General features: G+C 40.0%; 1 protein-coding gene across 9 annotated transcripts in view; it reads right to left on the bottom strand.

Annotated features, from left to right (window-relative positions):
* ELAVL4 (ELAV like RNA binding protein 4) overlaps positions 1–23,893 on the bottom strand; it is a 98,653-nt gene that overhangs the window by 36,306 nt on the left and 38,454 nt on the right. For all 9 annotated transcript variants that reach the window (XM_063427792.1, XM_063427793.1, XM_063427797.1 and 6 more), the window contains exon 2: positions 15,921–16,161. In XM_063427792.1, the coding sequence (XP_063283862.1) occupies positions 15,921–16,161 (241 nt within the window). The remainder of the gene's footprint in view (positions 1–15,920; positions 16,162–23,893) is intronic.

The following is a 23,893-nucleotide window of genomic DNA, read 5'->3' as shown; positions in this document are numbered from 1 at the left end:
CAGCTCGGTATGTGTGAGGGTGTCACCTTCTGAAGACGCATGGGGTTCTCAAGTAAATCCACTGTATGCCAGAGAATATTTTAAAGCTCATTTTAAAGTGTGTTAAATCACAGTGAACTGTTTGAATGTCATGTCTTGAAATCTGCACATGCCTACATCGTCTATTTATTAATTTATTAATAGATTAGTTGCCCATTTGATATTGTGGCTGAATGAGAGTTCAAGTAATGTTTTCTAATAACAGGCATTGTTAGTAGAGAGGAAGTACGCATTTTAAAGTGGCCCTAGCTTCACAGACAGAAAGTTACCTTATCATCAAAGGCAAATATGGCAACTTCCTTCATGTAGGCGCCAGGGGCCATTTTTTATTTTATTTTCCTTTTAACAAACACATATTAATATTTCAAGAACCTCAGTGTTCAGTGTATTTTAGAGAAAGCCATTTTAATTACAAACTCCCACGACTACAGTTATACAGAGAAATGATCTATTGGTCCCATAAGGTGGACAGAACAAGATTACATGCCTTTTGAGTTAGTGGAATATATTAATGTCCGTGGTATTCTAATGCTGCTCACGGGCTGTGTTTTATTGTATGTTATTAAGAACGTCTTTTCTAAATTCATGTACGGTATCGGTCTGCAGAACATAATAGGAAGCTCCCTGGTGGAGAACAATACAGTAAATATAATTTGTATTGGAGGATATAGCTCTATGCACCGCTTTAACCCTTTAATATCTTAGAAAACACAGGAACAGCTGACTGAAGATTTAATTATAGGACACTTTGACTACAAAGCAATGACAAGGAGATTTGTTTTTATTGTGAAAAAACAAACATATTGCCTGCTTGGTAGGAGGTAGAAGGGGACATATGGACAGCTATTCACTAAGCTGGGAATTGTGAAGAGTTGAAGATTGTAAGACAAAATAGTAGCTTAACAAAATGTATCTAATTCCACTATTTGCATCTCTGCTACTTTGGTCTAATATTTAAAATTCCCTTCCAGATTTCCGTATTTGCGGAGTTAGTGATTACCGCTGTTTGCGTTATGCTAAGCAAATATACGCTGAACATGGCACTCCTTTTGTATCCCCTGTTTGATTTTAGTCTCTATATTACATTCTTTCTCTTGATTCTTAAAAGGCTTTTCCATCACTAATTGACATTGCAAGTACTGCAACTCCCATCATGCGTAGACAGGCAAAGACACCTCTGTGTAGAGATAATGGGTGCTTCTTCCGCAATCGCCCTTACATCGTAAGGATTAGCTGTCTTTTATTAGACAGCTTGGGTAATTAGCCTTCAGTAATTATTTAACCTATGTTTCTTTCATCACACTACTATTTATTAATAAAGATTGTAATTTTCATACATTTATGAATATATTTTTCAATTCTCATAAGTGGTGGTTCTGCACTGACAAAGAACATGGCTGGTGACTATGGTGGGAACACCCCTGATCCTGAAGGGGCTGTGACTTGACCAGGGCCGGTGCAAGGATTTTTGCCGCCCTAGGCAAAAAATTTTTGCCGCCCCCCCATATGTCCAGCCCACCATGTGACATCACAATGCCCCGCCCATATGCTCTGCCATATGGGCCAACGCCAGTCTTCACAAAGTGTCTTATCTGAAAAGACAGTGTGTTTACATTAGAAAGCCTACAGGCACAGGCTATAGACACCAGAACCACTACATTATGCTGTAGTGCTTCTGGTGACTATAGTATCCATTTAATGTGAGGTAAATTAGAGATTAGTGCCACTAATAATATATTGGATTGCCTACTTACCACCAGATGAGGACAAGAGGCTGATGATGGGCTCAGTCTGGCTCCACAGGTCTGGTGTAGAAGAGGCTCTCTAGAGACTGTTTTTAACAGTGCTCACAACAATTAACGAACAGGAAGCAGCTCCATTTTTTAGGGCCCCTTACACAGCTCAAGGTCTGGGCCCCCAGGGGGCATACGCCTACAATGCCCACCCATAAATCCACCTACATGGCCCATCCGTGAGTTGGGGATGTTTTATGTGTGCAATTTGTGTAAGGGATGTAGTGTGTTTATAGGGGATGTAGTGTGTTTTTGCTTGTAAGGAATGCATTGTATGTTTCTGGGTGTGTGTGTGTGTGTGTGTGTGTGTAAGGGGTGCAAGGTTTGTTTCTGTGTATGTAATTGAATGCAGTGTGTGTCTGTAAGGGGTGCATTAATTATGTAAGAGAACGTAAGGGATGAATTGTGTGTTTCGGGTGTGTCTGTGTGTGAGTAGGAATGCATTGTTTGTTTCTGTGTGTGTGTGGGGGATGCATTGTGTATGTGTGTAGTGTAAAAGAGAGGGTTTGTGGGGTAGGATAGGGTCCTTATCCCCCCCTCCCTCCTATAGTGCTCCTTATCCCCCCCTCCCATAGTGCTCCTTATCCCCCCCCCTCCCATAGTGCTCCTTATCCCCCTCCTCCCATAGTGCTCCTTATCCCCCCCCCTCCCATAGTGGTCCTTATCCCAACCATCCCTCCCCTAGTGGTCCTTATACCCCCCATCCCTCCCCTAGTGGTCCTTATACCCCCCTCTAGTGGTCCTTATACCCCCCCCTCCCCTAGTGGTCCTTATACCCCCCTCCCCTAGTGGTCCTTATACCCCCCTCCCTTAGTGGTCCTTATACCCCCCCTCCCTTAGTGGTCCTTATACCCCCCCTCCCTTAGTGGTCCTTATACCCCCCTCCCTTAGTGGTCCTTATACCCCCCCCTTAGTGGTCCTTATACCCCCCCTCCCTTAGTGGTCCTTATACCCACCCCCCTCCCTTAGTGGTCCTTATACCCTCCCCCCCTCCCTTAGTGGTCCTTATACCCTCCCCCCCTCCCTTAGTGGTCCTTATACCCTCCCCCCCTCCCTTAGTGGTCCTTATACCCCCTCCCTCCCTTAGTGGTCCTTATACCCTCCCCCAGTGGTCCTTATACCCCCCTCCCCTAGTGGTCCTTATACCCCCCTCCCTTAGTGGTCCTTATACCCCCCCCTCCCTTAGTGGTCCTTATACCCCCCCTCCCTTAGTGGTCCTTATACCCCCCCTCCCTTAGTGGTCCTTATACCCCCCCTCCCTTAGTGGTCCTTATACCCCCCTCCCTTAGTGGTCCTTATACCCTCCCCCCTCCCTTAGTGGTCCTTATACCCCCCCCCCCTTAGTGGTCCTTATACCCCCCCCCCTTAGTGGTCCTTATACCCTCCCCCCTCCCTTAGTGGTCCTTATACCCCCCCTCCCTTAGTGGTCCTTATACACCCCCCCTACCTTAGTGGTCCTTATACCCTCCCCCCTCCCTTAGTGGTCCTTATACCCTCCCCCCCTCCCTTAGTGGTCCTTAAACCCTCCCTCCCTCCCTTAGTGGTCCTTAACACCCCCCCCCCTTAGTAGTCCTTAACACCCCCCCCCCCCTTAGTGGTCCTTACCCTCCCCTCCTGCCCATGTAGCGTGGCCGGGCGGCGCGGAATGCGGGACAGGAACCATTGTTTCCTGTACTCGGCCGCCGGCGGAATGACAGGAAATGCTCACTGAGTGAGCACTTCCTGTCATTCCGCCGGCGGCCGGGTACAGGAAACAAAGGTTCCTGTCCCCGTTCCGCGCTGCCCGGCCACGCTACATGGAGACCGGCAGGAGGGAGCGCTCTGCGCTTCCCTCCTGCCGGTCACTCAAACCCGGCCGCCCTCACACAGCAGTGCTGCGCCGCCTGGGGCTTGCTAAAGCGCTCAGGCGGCGCAGCATGAGGAGGCGCACCGGGGACAGGGATCCGGCACCCCCTAGTAAGTTGCGCCCTAGGCGGCTGCCTAGGTCGCCTTACAGGTGGCGCCGGCCCTGGACTTGACAGTAGCGTCCACTGATCTATTATAAACATTGCATTCTAACTAGCAACGTCTGAATATCCCATGCAAACCTTTGTCAAGCAGCTCTTAAAGGATAGTCTTTCATCAATACTCCCAGAATGCAATACTGAACCTGGAAATAAGAATGGACAGCAATCCCTTGTTAAGATTTCCAACACACATTTCTGTGTTCTGACAAGCTGTTTAAAATATAGCTTTCATGGCAATGCATGGTATGATATGGGGGGATATGATAGAAACATTTAAATACATAAAGGAAAAAATCAACACAGTAAAGGAGGAGACTACGGTATATTTAAAAGAAGAAAAACTACCACAACAAGAGGACATAGTCTTAAATTAGAGGGACAAAGGTTTAAAAATAATATCAGGAAGTATTACTTTACTGAGAGGGTAATGGATGCATGGAATAGCCTTCCAGCTAAAGTGGCGTTTAAGCATGCGTGGGATAGTTTATAAGTCCGCCCATTGTAAAGCCCTACGGAATTTGTTGGCGCTATAGAAATGTAATATTAATAACAATACTCATAAGGCTATCCTAGCTATAAGATAAGGCCAGGGATAATGAAAGTATTTAGAACATTGGGCAGACTAGATGGGCCGAATGGTTCTTATCTGCCGTCACATTCTATGTTTCTATGATCCAAATGCAGCAACGACCAACCATGGATTGTGCAGTAGTAGTTGGGAATGCCGTAAGATTGTATTAGTAGTTTGGAATGCCGTAAGACTGCCCCGTGGTAGTTGGGAATGCTGTAAGATTGTATTAGTAGTTTGGAATGCCGTAAGACTGCCCCGTGGTAGTTGGGAATGCTGTAAGATTTTATTAGTAGTTGGGAATGCTGTAAGATTGTATTAGTAGTTGGGAATGCTGTAGGATTTTATTAGTAGTTGGGAATGCTGTAGGATTTTATTAGTAGTTGGGAATGCTGTAAGATTGTATTCGTAGTTGGGAATGCTGTAAGATTGTATTCGTAGTTGGGAATGCTGTAAGATTGTATTAGTAGTTGGGAATGCTGTAGGATTTTATTAGTAGTTGGGAATGCTGTAAGATTGTATTCGTAGTTGGGAATGCTGTAAGATTGTATTAGTAGTTGGGAATGCTGTAGGATTTTATTAGTAGTTGGGAATGCTGTAAGATTGTATTCGTAGTTGGGAATACTGTAAGATTGTATTAGTAGTTGGGAATGCTGTAGGATTTTATTAGTAGTTGGGAATGCTGTAAGATTGTATCAGTAGTTGGGAATGCTGTAGGATTTTATTAGTAGTTGGGAATGCTGTAAGATTGTATAAGTAGTTGGGAATGCTGTAAGATTGTATTAGTAGTTTGGAATGCTGTAAGATTGTATTCGTAGTTGGGAATGCTGTAAGATTGTATTAGTAGTTGGGAATGCTGTAAGATTGTATTAGTAGTTGGGAATGCTGTAAGATTGTATTAGTAGTTGGGAATGCTGTAGGATTTTATTAGTAGTTGGGAATGCTGTAAGATTGTATTAGTAGTTGGGAATGCTGTAGGATTTTATTAGTAGTTGGGAATGCTGTAGGATTTTATTAGTAGTTTGGAATGCCGTAAGACTGCCCCGTGGTAGTTGGGAATGTTGTAAGATTGTATTAGTAGTTGGGAATGCCGTAAGACTGCCCCGTAGTAGTTGGGAATGCTGTAAGATTGTATTAGTAGTTTGGAATGCCGTAAGACTGCCCCGTAGTAGTTGGGAATGCTGTAAGATTGTATCAGTAGTTGGGAATGCTGTAGGATTTTATTAGTAGTTTGGAATGCTGTAAGATTGCACAGTAGCAGTATGGAATAATTTACCCATGATGTGAAGGAGGCTGTATCTTTATATAACATCTGTTTCTTCTTCCTGCAAGATACAGGAGCTAATGTTTGCAGTTTTCTTCCAGTGGGAAAGCTGTTTGAAACGATTCTCCTGCACAATCAGCTATCCAGGGACTTAATGTTCCAGTCAATGATCCCAGATGCTTTCTATATATGCTGTCAGGTTTTCTTCAGGAACCAGTCCTGCTGCTAAGGGGATGGGGGTAACATCATTATGGGCTGATCTGGTGTTTAAACAGCACTAATTCCAGTCCAGCTCTGCATTTTAATGGCAGTCACCTAACCCAAAGACAGCGGTTTTTATAAGAACATTCTGAGTAGTTAATTTGAGAAGCACTCGCATTATTGCATTTGTTTGTTTGTTTGTTTGGTATTATTCACCCATTTATTTCTACAGATTAGGTTTAAAACACGATCAAATAAAAAAGAACATAACACGACACTCTAAAACTATCCACATGTGATTTACGATAGCAGGGTCTTTTCTTGCTAGCTCTCGCTCTTTCTCTGTCTGTCTGTGTATGTCTCTCTCTCTCTCTCTCGCTCTCTCTCTCTATATATATATATATATATATATATATACATTTTATTTAAAGATTTAAGGAGATGTGTTGTGAGTGATCTCTTGGACCTGGAAGAACACAAGTGGTAGTGTTGGTTATACTGCAATAAGAAATTTAGGATAGTGTTTGTTTTATTTTAATAGGATAATGGTTTGAAACTCACCTTATTTTCAGCTCTCCACGGGTCCACCAGCGCTGGCCCTGCCCCCTTGGTGACATCATCAAAATTGCCAATTTCCCCATGGGGAAAGCATTGGATTGGCTAAAATCGTCAAGGGGCGGGGCCGTTTTGGCAAATCAGCACCTCCTCATAGAGATGTATTGAATCAATGCATCTCTATGAGGAAAATTCAGCATCTCCATGCAGAGCGTGGAGACGCTGAATGGCAGGGCTGCTTACTGTGCAGCCCTGAGCCAGGAAGCCCCTCTAGTGGCCATCTAAGGAGTGGCCACTTGGAGGTATCCCTAGGGGCAATGTAAACACTTCCTTTTCTCTGAAAAGACAGTGTTTGCATGAAAATGCATGAAGGGAGCTATTATACTCACCAGAACAACTACATTAAGCTGTAGTTGTTCTGGTGACGATAGTGTCCCTTTAATACATAGTTAAAGTAATTTAAAGTGTCATGCTCGGTGCATATCCCCTGATTGTGCACTCTCTGGTTCACTGATTGTGACAAAAATGCTGGAACCAGGCATCTGCAGCAGTAACTAATATATAGTTGATGTATTTTAAGACACTGTTTATTGTAAGGTCCTTGATTTTACACTCTACACTTATTTTTGTTTTAAGCTTTTTTTTTTAAGGTTTTATAGAGACAAAAGCTTCCATGAAATGTTTAGTCGTTAAGCCTTGGGTTTCAGTTGTCAGACTAGATATCTAAAGCTAAAGCTGTGGGCAACCTGGATTCGACTTGACTCCACCTGGCAGAGTTCAATACTCATCTGCTTGCTCTTCCACGCTCTGCCTAGTAAATTCTCCATCCGTAGAAAAACATAAAAAAAACTAAAAAGCTTCAGTAGCCATCGTAGGTGCTGTAATATCCTATTTATTTCAGGATAACCTTGTAGTTTTTCATAGACTTTATATAGAACTCAGCAGATCCTGAGCTTCAAAGACATTCTACTGAGTTCAGCTGCGAAGCTCTGGAGAGGAAGCTCACGTTTGATTTAGCAGAGATCAGAGATGATAATTCTTGGATTTTTGTCAACAATTATCATCTAATAATCAAACTCAACTCAACTGGAGGTTTAATAATTAAGCAGCTAAATGGCACATAGCCAAGTGTGCTTGTCTGTAAGTACATCTTGCAGGCTTACGTGCCACACTGTACTTTCTTCTGAAATCCCAGACATTGCTCCTTGTTATTCGTGTTCGTGTATGTGGGGTGTTTCATGAACAGCTGCCTTCCCTACCCCCTCCTGTGCAGACAATTCTGAGCTCATACATATTTTGCATCGCCTCTTTCTATATTGATTTCGGATGCAGCTTGTGTAAATATATTGATGCAGTTTCCTACCAGCTGACCGGATCGTTGAGATGGATGTTGAAGGAAAGGAAATTAAAGAGAGGCGTTATTTGTATGCACAGTCTGATTGCACGCAGCCTACAACGTGCATTATATTCTTATTATTTCTCTAAGAAACCAACTTGCACACATTGTCTTTTATGGGAGCTCATAAAATAGATGCATATTTCACAATCCATCTGGGTATCTTTTTTCTCCAATAGCTTATTTCTTGCAGTATTGCAGCATGGGTACAATGCGATAGTAAGTTGCAAAATGTTTAATTTGGACATGAGCTCTAATGGAGAATCTTTCAACACTTCCCAGGTGCTAGAATGAAGCACTGGACGTATTGAGCCTTATGGACAACAATACAGACTTTTAACCATCATAGTATAAAATTTGTTTCTCCGGTGGTTGAAGACCAGTGTTGGAGCAAAGGGGAGTTCAGCAGGCCTTATATTTATTTTGCATAGAAATATAATACAAAACGAAATCCGCCCGTTGTTGACAAGGATGTAGGACAAATGAGGTTTAATACATTTATCTTACCAGCAAGTAAGTAACAATGTTAAAACTAACAACGTTATCACTTACTTCCAAGAGAAAAACCCACGCTCTCTCAGTTCCAATAGTCATTTCTGTCTATAGCGAGTGGGGCTGAATATATATATAATAATATAATATATTCAGTATATATATATTGCCTATTCCTGGATTTATTCTGCAAGCAATGTTGGAGTTTCCTGTTGGTTTCTTTGCTAGTGGAACATTAATTATCACATATAGTAAAAGGAAGATGAATGGGTAACAAAGGTGTATACGATGGGCCTAAAATGACGAGCACGCAGAGCCTATACGTACCACTGAGCCATGTTTTTTTAATTGTGTTTCTGCTGAACAGGTAAGAAAGTTTATCAGTTTCCCTTTTGGCTGCAGTACAGCTACAATGGTTCAGCAGAGACCAGTTTTGCTGTTAATTTAAAAAGCCAGAATTAATTGCATTGTGAACTGGAAGGTATAATAAGCTCACTTTATTACTACATTGTTTTTTTTTCCCAAACTCCAGCCCAGCATCTTTCTAAGGGAACAATAGAGCTGAATATAAAGCAGAGTGTACGATCCTGCATGAAATTAAAGCGATTTTTCTAGAGGGAATGTAATCACGTTGTAGCCAACTCTGATCCGCCTAAAGCAATCTATTTACCAAATCAGGTGAGGGCTGCAACTAAATCCTACATTTGTAGATAGTGGGGATATAATCAGCCAATCAGGATCTACCGGAAGCCAGCAAAGATGCTACTGTCCTTTAACTTTGGAAATTCGACATTGCTGAGTTCACTAGTAAAGGTAATGCTGAACTTGGCAATAACTCACTGTTACTACGTTTGCTACCAATAACTCACTGTTACTACGTTTGCTGCCAATAACTCACTGTTATACGTTATACGTTTGCTACCAATAACTCACTGTTACTACGTTTGCTACCAATAACTCACAGTTACTACGTTGGCTGCCAATAACTCACTGTTACTACGTTTGCTGCCAATAACTCACTGTTACAACGTTGGCTACCAATAACTCACTGTTACTACGTTTGCTGCCAATAACTCGCTGTTACTACGTTGGCTGCCAATAACTCACAGTTACTATGCTTGCTGCCAATAACTCACTGTTACTACGTTTGCTGCCAATAACTCACTGTTACAACATTTGCTGCCAATAACTCACTGTTATACGTTGTACGTTTGCTACCAATAACTCACTGTTACTACGTTTGCTACCAATAACTCACTGTTACTATGTTGGCTGCCAATAACTCACAGTTACTATGCTTACTGCCAATAACTCACTGTTACTATGTTTGCTGCCAATAACTCACTGTTACTACGTTTGCTGCCAATAACTCACTGTTATACGTTGTACGTTTGTTACCAATAACTCACTGTTACTACGTTTGCTGCCAATAACTCACAGTTACTACGTTGGCTGCCAATAACTCACTGTTACTACGTTTGCTACCAATAACTCACTGTTACTACGTTAGCTGCCAATAACTCACAGTTACTATGCTTGCTGCCAATAACTCACTGTTACTACGTTTGCTGCCAATAACTCACTGTTACTACGTTTGCTACCAATAACTCACTGTTACTACGTTAGCTGCCAATAACTCAGTTACTATGCTTGCTGCCAATAACTCACTGTTACTACGTTTGCTGCCAATAACTCACTGTTACTACGTTGGCTGCCAATAACTCACTGTTACTATGCTTGCTGCCAATAACTCACTGTTACTACGTTTGCTGCCAATAACTCACTGTTACTACATTTGCTGCCAATAACTCACTGTTATACGTTGTACGTTTGCTACCAATAACTCACTGTTACTACGTTTGCTACCAATAACTCACTGTTACTACGTTGGCTGCCAATAACTCACAGTTACTATACTTGCTGCCAATAACTCACTGTTACTACGTTTGCTGCCAATAACTCACTGTTATACGTTATACGTTTGCTACCAATAACTCACTGTTACTACGTTTGCTACCAATAACTCACAGTTACTACGTTGGCTGCCAATAACTCACTGTTACTACGTTTGCTGCCAATAACTCACTGTTACAACGTTGGCTACCAATAACTCACTGTTACTACGTTTGCTGCCAATAACTCGCTGTTACTACGTTGGCTGCCAATAACTCACAGTTACTATGCTTGCTGCCAATAACTCACTGTTACTACGTTTGCTGCCAATAACTCACTGTTACTACATTTGCTGCCAATAACTCACTGTTATACGTTGTACGTTTGCTACCAATAACTCACTGTTACTACGTTTGCTACCAATAACTCACTGTTACTATGTTGGCTGCCAATAACTCACAGTTACTATGCTTACTGCCAATAACTCACTGTTACTATGTTTGCTGCCAATAACTCACTGTTACTACGTTTGCTGCCAATAACTCACTGTTATACGTTGTACGTTTGTTACCAATAACTCACTGTTACTACGTTTGCTGCCAATAACTCACAGTTACTACGTTGGCTGCCAATAACTCACTGTTACTACGTTTGCTACCAATAACTCACTGTTACTACGTTAGCTGCCAATAACTCACAGTTACTATGCTTGCTGCCAATAACTCACTGTTACTACGTTTGCTGCCAATAACTCACTGTTACTACGTTTGCTGCCAATAACTCACTGTTACTACGTTGGCTGCCAATAACTCACTGTTACTATGTTGGCTGCCAATAACTCACAGTTACTATGCTTACTGCCAATAACTCACTGTTACTATGTTTGCTGCCAATAACTCACTGTTACTACGTTTGCTGCCAATAACTCACTGTTATACGTTGTACGTTTGTTACCAATAACTCACTGTTACTACGTTTGCTGCCAATAACTCACAGTTACTACGTTGGCTGCCAATAACTCACTGTTACTACGTTTGCTACCAATAACTCACTGTTACTACGTTGGCTGCCAATAACTCACAGTTACTATGCTTGCTGCCAATAACTCACTGTTACTACGTTTGCTGCCAATAACTCACTGTTACTACATTGGCTGCCAATAACTCACTGTTACTATGCTTGCTGCCAATAACTCACTGTTACTACGTTTGCTGCCAATAACTCACTGTTACTTCATTTGCTGCCAATAACTCACTGTTATACGTTGTACGTTTGCTACCAATAACTCACTGTTACTACGTTTGCTACCAATAACTCACTGTTACTACGTTGGCTGCCAATAACTCACAGTTACTATACTTGCTGCCAATAACTCACTGTTACTACGTTTGCTGCCAATAACTCACTGTTAATACGTTAGCTGCCAATAACTCACAGTTACTATGCTTGCTGCCAATAACTCACTGTTACTACGTTTGCTGCCAATAACTCACTGTTACTACATTTGCTGCCAATAACTCACTGTTATACGTTGTACGTTCGCTACCAATAACTCACTGTTACTACATTTGTTGCCAATAACTCACTGTTATACGTTGTACGTTCGCTACCAATAACTCACTGTTACTACGTTTGCTACCAATAACTCACTTTTACTACGTTTGCTGCCAATAACTCACTGTTACTACGTTTGCTACCAATAACTCACTGTTACTACGTTTGCTACCAATAACTCACTGTTATACGTTGTACATTTGTTACCAATAACTCACTGTTACTACGTTTGCTGCCAATAACTCACAGTTACTACGTGGGCTGCCAATAACTCACTGTTACTACGTTAGCTGCCAATAACTCACTGTTACTACGTTTGCTGCCAATAACTCACTGTTACTACGTTTGCTACCAATAACTCACTGTTACTACGTTAGCTGCCAATAACTCACTGTTACTACGTTTGCTGCCAATAACTCACTGTTACTACGTTTGCTGCCAATAACTCACTGTTACTACGTTGGCTGCCAATAACTCACTGTTACTATGCTTGCTGCCAATAACTCACTGTTACTACGTTTGCTGCCAATAACTCACTGTTACTACATTTGCTGCCAATAACTCACTGTTATACGTTGTACGTTTGCTACCAATAACTCACTGTTACTACGTTTGCTACCAATAACTCACTGTTACTACGTTGGCTGCCAATAACTCACAGTTACTATACTTGCTGCCAATAACTCACTGTTACTACGTTTGCTGCCAATAACTCACTGTTAATACGTTAGCTGCCAATAACTCACAGTTACTATGCTTGCTGCCAATAACTCACTGTTACTACGTTTGCTGCCAATAACTCACTGTTACTACATTTGCTGCCAATAACTCACTGTTATACGTTGTACGTTCGCTACCAATAACTCACTGTTACTACATTTGCTGCCAATAACTCACTGTTATACGTTGTACGTTCGCTACCAATAACTCACTGTTACTACGTTTGCTACCAATAACTCACTTTTACTACGTTTGCTGCCAATAACTCACAGTTACTACGTTGGCTGCCAATAACTCACTGTTACTACGTTTGCTACCAATAACTCACTGTTAATACGTTAGCTGCCAATAACTCACAGTTACTATGCTTGCTGCCAATAACTCACTGTTACTACGTTTGCTGCCAATAACTCACTGTTACTACGTTGGCTGCCAATAACTCACTGTTACTATGCTAGCTGCCAATAACTCACTGCTATATGTTGTACATTTGCTGCTTACTAGACTTATACATTCAGTTTTAAACTAATTGCGATTCGTTGAGATTTTGGGTGATCTGCATTTTTTTTCCGAATTCCGTGACTTTGAAGCGCTATATGGATGAATTACGAGAAATAAGAAATGGATGCATAGTTTTGTTAGTTTGTGATTTGGAGTTCTGTCCGTAGCTCCAAAAAAGTGATGACTGATGGTAAAAAGTGTTAATTGAGGACAGCCACTAAATGCTGATTTTATTCACAGATTAAGTGAGAAGTCACCAAAAGAGGTAAAAACAATACTCTATATTTACATATTATATATTACATTTTAATAAATGTATTATAGTAAATATAGATTGTGTACTTCTCCTTTTTACCTTCTATTGATTACTTCCCATTTAATCACTTGACCTGGGAACACAATGGAGTGGAAATGGGTCCTACAAAATAAATATATATGTGTATTAGTTAGTGATCCTCAGGAAAGTCCTCAAGTTTGACTGAAACATCGACCTGTATCATTGTACTCCTTACCACACAATAATGTGAATTTATTGGAACACGGAAACATAACCGATATTCTGGATATAGACGAAACCTTGAGTGTGGCTGGATTTTTGTATATTTTATGAATTGGATGCTAAAGACTAGCTCCCAGAAAGATATATGTAATTTTAAGGAGGAGTGTAAGGACTTTATATATATATATATATATATATATATATATATATATATATATATATATATATATATATATATTTGCAATACTCTGATGTCCCATTTCTGCAGCCTTTTAGTTTGTTTGAACTAAAATTATTTCACGGATAAAATTCATTGGAACCAAAACACCACATGGACGAATTTTGAATTGATTTGAACAGAATATTTGGTCTGTGCCAGTGGCGGAACTACCGCAGTCGCAGGGGTCGCAGCTGTGACCGGGTCCATCACTTCAGGGGGCCAAAGTGCACTGCGGCCATGTGTTGCGCTTAGGGTGGCCCATGCTGTTGGGGCCACCCGAAGGAAATGAATTTCCAGGGGGCCTGGTCAGTGCTGCAACACTTTAACAGCGCGACCGGGACCCCTGCGATGATGTCAGATTCTGGGAGGAAGTAACTGCCAGGTCACTTCCTCCCAGCAACCACCGGGAGCCGTGCAGGAGGAGGAAGGAGAGGAGGGAGTCTGAGTGAGAACTCCCATCAGCCTGAGCCACTGGACCCCAGGCAAAGTCACCCTCCTGCACCCAGAAGGTAGGAAACAGGAGGGTGACAAAGATTTTGCATGTGTGTGTGTTAGTGTATGTGTGTCTGTATTTATGTCTCTGTATGTATGTGTCTGTGTGTGTGTGTCTGTATGTGTGTGTGTGTCTGTCTGTGTGTCTGTATGTATGTGTGTGTTTGTATGTCTGTATGTATGTATGTATGTGCTTGTGTGTTTGTATGTATGTGTGTCTGAATGTATGTATGTGTGTGTGTGTCTATATGTCTGTGTATGTATGTGTGTGTGTGTGTATGTATGTGTGTATGTATGTGTGTATGTATGTATGACTTTATGTATGGGTCTCTGTGTGTCTGTATGTATGGGTCTCTGTGTGTCTGTATGTATATGTGTGCGTGTGTGTGTGTATGTATGTGTGTGTCTGTAGGTATGTGTGCCTACATGTATGTGTGCCTGTATGTGTGTGTCTGTGTGTGTGTCTGCATGTGTATCTGTTTGTCTGCATGTGTGTGTGGGGGGGATGTATGGTGGGGCCCCATGGCAATTTTTGCACCGGGGTCCCGTGGTTTCTAGATACGCCTCTGGTCTGTGCACAAACCTCCTGTCTACATATTTTCTCCACCTTCACAATATGGGGAAAATGGTAGTCAAATGTGCCGTAATACATTCAAATACTTTGAGCTAGGAGACTGTGGGGATATTTTGATGGGGCCCAATATTAGTTACCCAAAGTGTGTCTAGCTGTCCGTCCATCCCTCCTTATCTATCTATATCTATCAGGGCTGAATAAGTCCAGAATTGACAGGTTTCTATCTGCCCATGTACCTTTCACTTCCTGCCTACTATACACACATATACACACAGAGACACAAACACACATACAAATGGTTGACATATTGGGTTTGTAAAAGTAGGTACCTTATGAATTCCACACATAGCCGGCCAGCATAGGATAGATGTGGAATTTACCTAACTGATGGGCCAACTGTGACAGCTTTCTTGAAGAGCTTTGTGAAGTTTCTAATAAGGGTTAATCTCCAGAGTCAAACACGAAAATGAGCACAATCTAAAAAAGGGTTTATTCACTAAACAGTGAACTGTGGTGAAAAGACACGTCAGGTTTAGTACAAAATGACTGAAACATTCTCCATTTAAAATCATTGCCAACTTGGCTAATTTAGTCCTAGTTTTCATTTCACAACATTTCACAGTTTAGAGGATAAACACCATATACACCCCTGGCAAAACGATTGTAAATAAAACTGGAGCTGGCTAGAAATATTAGGGTTTTTATAGACAAAATTAACATGACTTGCCTCATGCCTTGTATATTAACTAATAAAAAAAAGTTACCTTAATAAAACGGAATAAAAGACAGAAAGAAAGGGGGGAAAAAATAAAATAAAAAATAAATCAGATGAACACCCTGTACAAACTATAATAAGGCAATTTAATAAAACAAAACATGTAAAACAATATAAAAAAATATATAAAAATAAATAAATAAAAAGACCCAAAGCACAGTTGTATCAAGTCTTGAAATAGATCCTTTTTTGTGGGGATTTTGAGATATTTCTTTAAACAAAATCTGTCTGTACCAGCTGCCAGAATCTGGCGCGGTGTATCCCCTCAGCTATTAGATATCACAGACATGTCAGATTTTTATATTGCTACCCCAGGGCTATGTATACTGAATGTACCTTAAAGACATTTTCAGACATTAAAGGGCGCATGCTATTTACCTGTGATTTTGTCCCGCACCAATTTGCAAGATTCTATCTCTCCGATGCTGCCAAACAGACTCCTGAATTCCTCTTGGGTCATGTTCTGGGGCAGGTAGTTGACTATGAGGTTAGTTTTGCTGTCATCGGTGGCTGCCCCTGTCTGCATGGGAGAAGGACAATTCCTGCTGTTACTAGATGGTCCGTTGCTTGTATTGGAAGTCGGGCCATTCGACACCTGAGTTTCCATGGTGCTAATTATCTGTAACACAGAACATAGATGATGAAGGAAGCTTTGGTATGGGAATACAGCGGAGAATAGAAATAGCACAGAAAATGAAACACGTTAGATTTTTGAGCGTGAGATACCGGGGGTTGGTTAAGTTTGCGAGCCCCGATGCTTTGGAAATCCATTTTGTATCATCCACAGCCAGTCTTTTTGAGAATAATTGAAATGGTGGTTTCACATAGAGCTAAAGGCTGCGTGAGGATCATAGGAAGTATAATACACAAACATCTGGGGTGAAACGGTTATCTGTGATGGGTAGATAGAAATTTAAGTTTTGGCCTCAGTCCAAAAATAAACACTTAAACACAGAAACAAATAAATTAAGAATGCAGGCCCTTCAGCTAGCTTGACAGCCATCATTTGAGATGACGTGCTATAGGGGGTCATTCTAAAATGCTTCCAATGAGCAAATAGTCATAACAGTACTGTGCCCTAAAGGTTCCAGTATGAGCTCACCATTATTTCTAACATAAACAGTTAAATTAAGAAAAAATGCTGCTTATTACATTTTATTTTTTTAAATTTTGAAAAAGTGCCGATGTCCCAAAGGGGCGTAGGTAATAACAAAGCCTTATCCATTTTTCTCACTGACCTATAATGTAGAAATCAATTTATTTTTGTTAAAATAATAATGATAATAATTCCAGGCCGTCCTGAATTTCAGAAAGTGACCCAGTAGCCCCCCTCTTTCTCTGACCATCCTCTAGATCAATGATTGCCGGCTGCCCACCTGTTCTGCTGCTCAGCCACTGTCACTTAGTGAATCTGCCTCCATTAGTGTGGAAAAAGAAATCTTACAAAGTATGTGTGACACCCGGTGACACTTTGCACCTGCACTGCGGATCTGCTAATTTCACGCTTGCCGCTTCATATCACAAATCCTCACTCGCATTCTGCAGTAAATATCCTATACATGAGCTCTGTACAGCACAGGTCAGACACATCTTTGTTTGCTAAACATAACATCCCAAATGGACTTGAGATTAATTTGTCTTTTAATGCTGGCCCCGCAGCTGTTTGTGAACTACGTTTACCATGATGCTCAGACAGTTATCTACCATCAGATACAACGAAATAAGGCTATAACAGAAAGTAACGCCTCGCTTGCAGGGACAAAAAAACAAACAAACTGAAGGTAACCTAATACTCAAGGTTTACAGGTGGAAGCACAGATTCCTAAGGTCTCAATGAATGGGTAGATTCTTAGGGTATCAGGTTAAAAGGGCAGATTCTCAATGAATCGGTGAATATGCAGTGTCTCAGTGTCTCAAGGTGAATGGGGGAGAGTTCTCAAGATAAATGTTCAGATTCTCATGCTCTCTGTGAATCTACAGATTCTTGGGGGCCTCTGTGAATGGGCAGATTCTGAGGGTCTCTGTGAAGGGGCAGATTCTTAGGATCTCTGTGAATAGGCAGATTCACAGGGTCTCTGTGAAGGGGAGATTCTAAGGGTATCTGTGAAGAGACAGATTCTTAGGGTCTCTGTGAAGGGGCAGATCCTCAAGGTCTCTTTGAAAGGGCAGAATCTCAGTAAATAGTCAGATTCTCATAGTCCCAAGGTGAGAAGATTGTTAAAATTTCAACAAATGATTCCTAGGGTTTCTATGAATGGACAGGACATCAGTGTCTCTGTGAAGGGGCAGATTCCCAGTCTCCCGTGGTGAATTTGATGATTCTCCAAATCTCAGTGTGAATGGAGAGATTCTCATGATCTAAGACTGAACAGGCAGATTCTCACGATTAGAGGGTGAATGGACAGATTCCCATAATCTCACGGAGAATGAATAGATTTGCTGGGAGAACAGGAACACTCTAGGTAAACGATTCACAAGGTCTCGTGTTATAACTAGACACCAGATGATAGTTACTAGGCCTTGACTGGCTGCAGGGACCACCGCGTAAGCTGTGTCCTATCAAGCAAAGTGATGGGTTTTACTTTACTATTCCCTGCCTAGAGAGGTAAACATAGTGGCAGATATCTACTGTTTGATCAAATAGTGAGGCTCGCTGCCTCCTCTACCTTGTTCTGTGTTTGTAATGCAGGGAGAGGCTTGCGTGAATCTAAGTATCTGCGTGCATGTCCATATGTGTGTATCTTTAAATGAGTGCATGTATCTGTGAATTGAGCATGTATCGATTTGTTTGTGTCTGTACCTCCCTGTGACTATGAGTGTGCTGTCTGTAAGCAGAGTAATGAGTATGAGCTGTTTTACTTGGAAAAACCTGGGCCTCGTTTCGGCCTAGTCTGGGATCATGGGAATCTGGTGATTGATTCTGGTTTAGTTAATAAACCCCCTCAAGAGTTAGAGACTCAGACTGAATGGTCAGATTCTCATGGTGAATGCCCCTTTTATTCTGGGTAAATTGGCATTCTCTGGGTCAATGGACAAATTATCATTGTCACATGGTGTTGGGCTTGCTCCTTCACATTCTACAATGGTTTTATTTTACTTGAGTGACTTGAGCCGCATAATTAGGTATTTTCTTATGCACTGCTTGGAAACAGGTGATGCAATTTTTAGATCACTTTCACTTACTATATAGGATCTCTATGGCTGCCCAAATATCAAAACATAGAAGGTTTTTCTGTCTAGATCTAACTGTTCAGCTGCCACTACATATTTTATTTTTACTACCTTTGTGTTCTATTCACGGCTTACCGTGATTCACTAGGTACAAATTATATATCACATTTTTTAATTTTATATAATTTATATCTCTTAATAACATGCAAACCCTTACTATTACAGTCTGCTTACTGCAATTTTGTATTCCCTTTTTGTACTTTTGACAAGAATATTGCTTTTTAGATGGTAAGACAAATTATTCTAACTCTGAAAGCTTTTTTATTTTTTTAAAAAGCAAATTAATTCTAGCAGTTAATGATTTAAATTGTGGCATGACCCCTATCTCTAATTTACACTTGAATTATTTATCCAGGAAACGGCACAGTCAGGAAATCTGAATCATACCTTTTTGCTACTTAAAATGCCAGGCTGATTAATTAAGATAAATACAGCAGAACAAAAAAAAAAAAAACTTACATTTATCTGTGATTATAATTTTGGTGTTGGCAATTGATTTAGCAGAAAACAATGAGCGCATTTTTGCCTTGCACATTTATAATTCTATATCTCATGCACATTTTCAAAGAATAAGAGACAAGGCTTCACTGCAAACAAATTACGAAAATATTCACATTTGACATATTGTTTTTTCTCATCAAATAGAGGGATTGCTCGTCGTATTCACTCACTATCAAGTCATCTTGCTTTAAATAAATGGTGCCGTTCCTTTTTTATCATGGGCTTTATGGATTGTATACAAACAGGGGACAAGGTAGCATTTTTTTTTTTCAATACCACCTAAAAATGTTAATTCCACTTTTTTAAATATTCTTTAATTCACGAAAAGCTAGTGTTTAGAGATTATCCCTTATCTTGCAATATTTCAAAGAGATTTTGAAATCTAGAGTGAGATTTATCAAGGCATAACAGCTCATTTTGTCTGCAAATTGCTAAACGTTGAGAGACATTCTATTGGTTTCCATGGTGATTAGTCCCTATTTAGCACTTTGGCACCAGTTTTGCCATGATAAATCTCTCCCATATTATACAAAACAATTTTGTCATATACAGTAGATGTGACAAAAAAGATAAATAAATATGGTCAAATACCTTGCTTATAAATATTTATAAGGAATCTGCGGACGTTTTGTGAAATATAGATTCCCGTAAACCCAACAAGATGTAAATATTTTGATTGTCATAGTGGTAAAATATCCAAAATACCCCAACATCTTTAGAAACAGACAACAAAAGATAAATGATGTATAAATCATTCCCAAAGAAGAATTATTGTGTGTACCCAAGTGCTTATTGAGAATTTAACCAAAATAAAATGCGGCTCAAAAAACTCTCATGTGGGAATACCTCCTCAAGCTAACACCCAATTTCTAATAAAATAGTTTTAATAAAATATAAGTGATAAATAATGTGCGGAATAATGATACTTCCCATTCGAAAAGTGTACAGAAAAAAAAAAAGAAACAGAAAAAAATTGTGTAGACTGTATCTTGTAACTGAAAAGCTCTAATTTCGTTCGTGAAATTACACTCATATATGTTAGAGCCTCTACGTGATTTGCTAAAAACTGTGAGGAGTTGTGGTTTTCTGGTAGCACCCCATCTTTCTTCTGGTTAGAACTTCTTTAATCTCTTAAATAGCTAAAAAAAAAAAAAAAATAATGCTTGGCTCTGAGGTGTATGAATAAGGTGTCAAAGTGGGATGACATTTTCAACACAATGTTATCACTTGGACCCAGTGGATCAAACCAGGCTTCCAAAATGCCTTCAAATATTTATTGAAATAAAGCCAACAATGTAAAACAAACCATAAAAATAGCTTTGAAAGTCCAGTGAACAATTGTATACTATTACTGGTACAAATCGCACCTACACTGTACACCTAGACTTCTGTCAGATACATTGTAACGTCATACTGGGACTTATGTCTCAACCACTCAAAATTGTCACTTGATGAAGAAGTTACTGGTTATAGAACTGGTAATACCACTGCCTTAGAACCAGACAAATCAAGATCATATCCTGTAAAGTCACCTAACCAGTAAGAGTGACTGGGTAAGACACCATTTTCACCTCTGATCCCCTTTCTATATTTGCAAAAGCACAGTGGAATAAATCAGAATAAAATTATAATGCATCGAGGAATAAAGGAGAGATCTGTATCTCATAATGCAGACAGATACAGATAAAAACAAACATTTATTTGCATGTAGTTAGGATAGAAATAAAGGGTTTACAATACCTTTTATATACCATTTATTTATTCATAGTTATTATTTATATTTGTCTTAATATTTAGTTCATAAACACTATAGTCAAAGATCTAAAACGGTTAATGGCAAAATGCGGTAATCTCTGACGGGCTGGGCAACCCTGGCGATTTTTCGAATGAACACTATCAGGGTTTTTCACTACAGTGAGAATTCAGAGTGAATTCAAAGTGAAATGAAAAATTTAGCAATGGTTGTACTTCAGATATATTGGTCTAAAATGTTAAATTCTCTTTCGTGAAAAACCCTGTAAGCATTGTCAGACCCCAACTTACTAGAGAGTCATCTATGCTGATCTTGGTCACACATATATGATGATCTATTAAACTAAACAGCGAATAATAGTGAATTGAAATCTGAACTTCAAAATTCAGCAACAAATTTTTCAGGCCAAAAACTCTGCAGAAAACAGTGGATTTTTTTTTTCATTTTGGTTATTTTAGAAAAATACTAATAATACTAAGAATAATTTGCTATTCTATGGCTAATTCCTAACAATTTACAGCTTATTGAATAAACCTATCTTTATTCTTTAATGCAACACACTCTCGAATCTGCCTGAGCACCATATATTAAAGCAGGGGTCCTCAAACTCCGGCCCCCCAGATGTTGCTGAACTACAACTCCCATGATTCTTTGAATTACATAGATAGCCAGATAACAGCAGAGTGTGACCAAACATGGCTGCACAGCCATAACAAAGTACAATTTTCTCCAAAAAATCAATATACATGAATTTGGGGCGGGGGGGGGGGGGGGGGGGATTGCTAGATTTCATTAATTGCAATAAAGTTTTAAAAAAATGAGAAGTGAAATTGGAGGAATTGCTAGATTTCATTAATTGCAATAAAGTTTTAAAAAAATGAGAAGTGAAAATTTGATGACAGTTGGACAGATAGGTAGATCTCAACTGCTGTAAAACTGTAGGACTTTCTGTGTTTATTATGAACCATTTAGATCATAAAAGCAAGGTAAGTCAGAATCCCGCTTATGGGGTTAAACATAGAAATATTACAAATAAAAAAACCAATGCATAAAACAACATGATACCAGATCAGGATAAATAATTCAGTTATGCTAAGAAAGAAAAATACATCAGACTTGCAGATCTGCTTTTATATTTGTATATAAAACTGACATTATAATTACTGACTCCCTGCATCCATAGATCACAGAGCTGCAACAGTGTCAATGTCATGCTTGGACTGTATATAGTGCAATGTCAGAATGTAGAGATACATGGAATTCTTCAAATTCCATATCTCTAGAAATCCACACGTTTGGATACATTGTTTAGCTGTATTCCCTCTCTGTCTGACAGGTACGCTCACAGAGGCTGGCTTTATACATGTAGAACAGCCATATGCCATACTTACACATACCTCCCAACTCCTGCGCAGGAGAGAGGGAAGTAAGGGGGCAGAGCAGTGAGGCGATAGCGTCACTAGCCCTCCCTCCAAATGGGTAGCCCCTCCCAGAAAGGTCTTTCCACGTTAATGGCAGGTCAGTTGCCTGTTCATCATTCAGGCCAGCCCACTGAGAGCTAACGCCCCAGGGAGCACTGTTTCAGGACCTTGCAGGGTCCCCTTACCCTGAACATAGCAAAAGCGCGTCTAACCATGTGCTTGTGCTATGCTTGTTGCTTGTTGGGGAAAGGGGGACACCAGGTAATTAAGGCAGAACGGAGGGACAGGAACTGAAAATCGGGACGGTTGTGAGGATTGCTTACAAAGTTAATCAATAAAGTGAGAATTATTGGGAATATAAAGAGAATATCAGGCTAAAATATCTAAACTGAACGCATAGACGACTTCAAGAATTTTTCCAGTTTGATGGTTTTAGCCTTGAATCTGAAATTCACTTTGAATCCCTGACATTCCTCACGTTAATGAATAGCCCTGTTAGATGACTGCCAGTTTGAGCTTTAACAGACTTCAGCAGAATTCCTTAGTCAACAAGCGATCTCTGATGTCACTTCTGTCAGCCCAAGTGCAATTGTGTTTACATAAGCTCCTCTGGGGTTCTCTCCTCCACCTGTGAGACACCTTGGTAACTGGTGTTACTATTTATACATCAAGGGGTTTCCAGAGAGTAGCCATCGGAAGCAAGCACTACAGGGAATGTGTATAGATAGCGTCTCTACACAGTACTATATGGAGCGTTAACCTGGGAATATTCCATTGGTTTCCGTGGCAACTGCTCCAATTTCAGCACTTTGTCTACGATAGCTCTTTATGCATAACTCACACAAAAAAAAGAGAATATCTGATATTCTGAAAGGAGTGAGCTTTGTGTAATGTGGGCACAGTAAATACAAAACTAGTATGATGCATCAATAAAACACTGCACATGAAGCAGAAAGAAAAAATTATATAAAAACATTCCTGTGGTAATTTTTTAACTTTGAGAATTTTTTCAAGACAATAAAATGTTCACATAAACCTTGTATGAATCAAATACGCACAACGCTCTTTCTAATATTTATAAATCAGAGCTTGTCTTACTAGATATAGACTAATGTAATACTGTACATCAAGTGTGTGAGAGTCTTTAACAGTCACATGACAGGATTTGGAACTTTGCACTATACTGAGACAGTTAAAGCTTTATTTATTGCCAATCTTTCATTCTGTCCTAAAGAACGTTTCAGACAAATTGACTCTATGTGGACAGAAAAATATGAGAGAATGATAAAAAAAAAAGAAAATAAACCATAATAACCTAAATGTTGCTTCTTTTAGGTCAATATGAATAAAAATATTCAAATCATAAACAAAAACAATCTATTTCTTTATGTTAAACATCTCCCACCAGTGAATCAGGTGATTAAGAAATTTCTCAAAATAGTTTA

The sequence above is a fragment of the Pelobates fuscus genome, chromosome 7 (genome assembly GCF_036172605.1).
Source record: "Pelobates fuscus isolate aPelFus1 chromosome 7, aPelFus1.pri, whole genome shotgun sequence".
In the NCBI taxonomy this organism is placed as follows: domain Eukaryota; kingdom Metazoa; phylum Chordata; class Amphibia; order Anura; family Pelobatidae; genus Pelobates; species Pelobates fuscus.
This window is presented reverse-complemented; position numbering and strand designations above follow the sequence as displayed.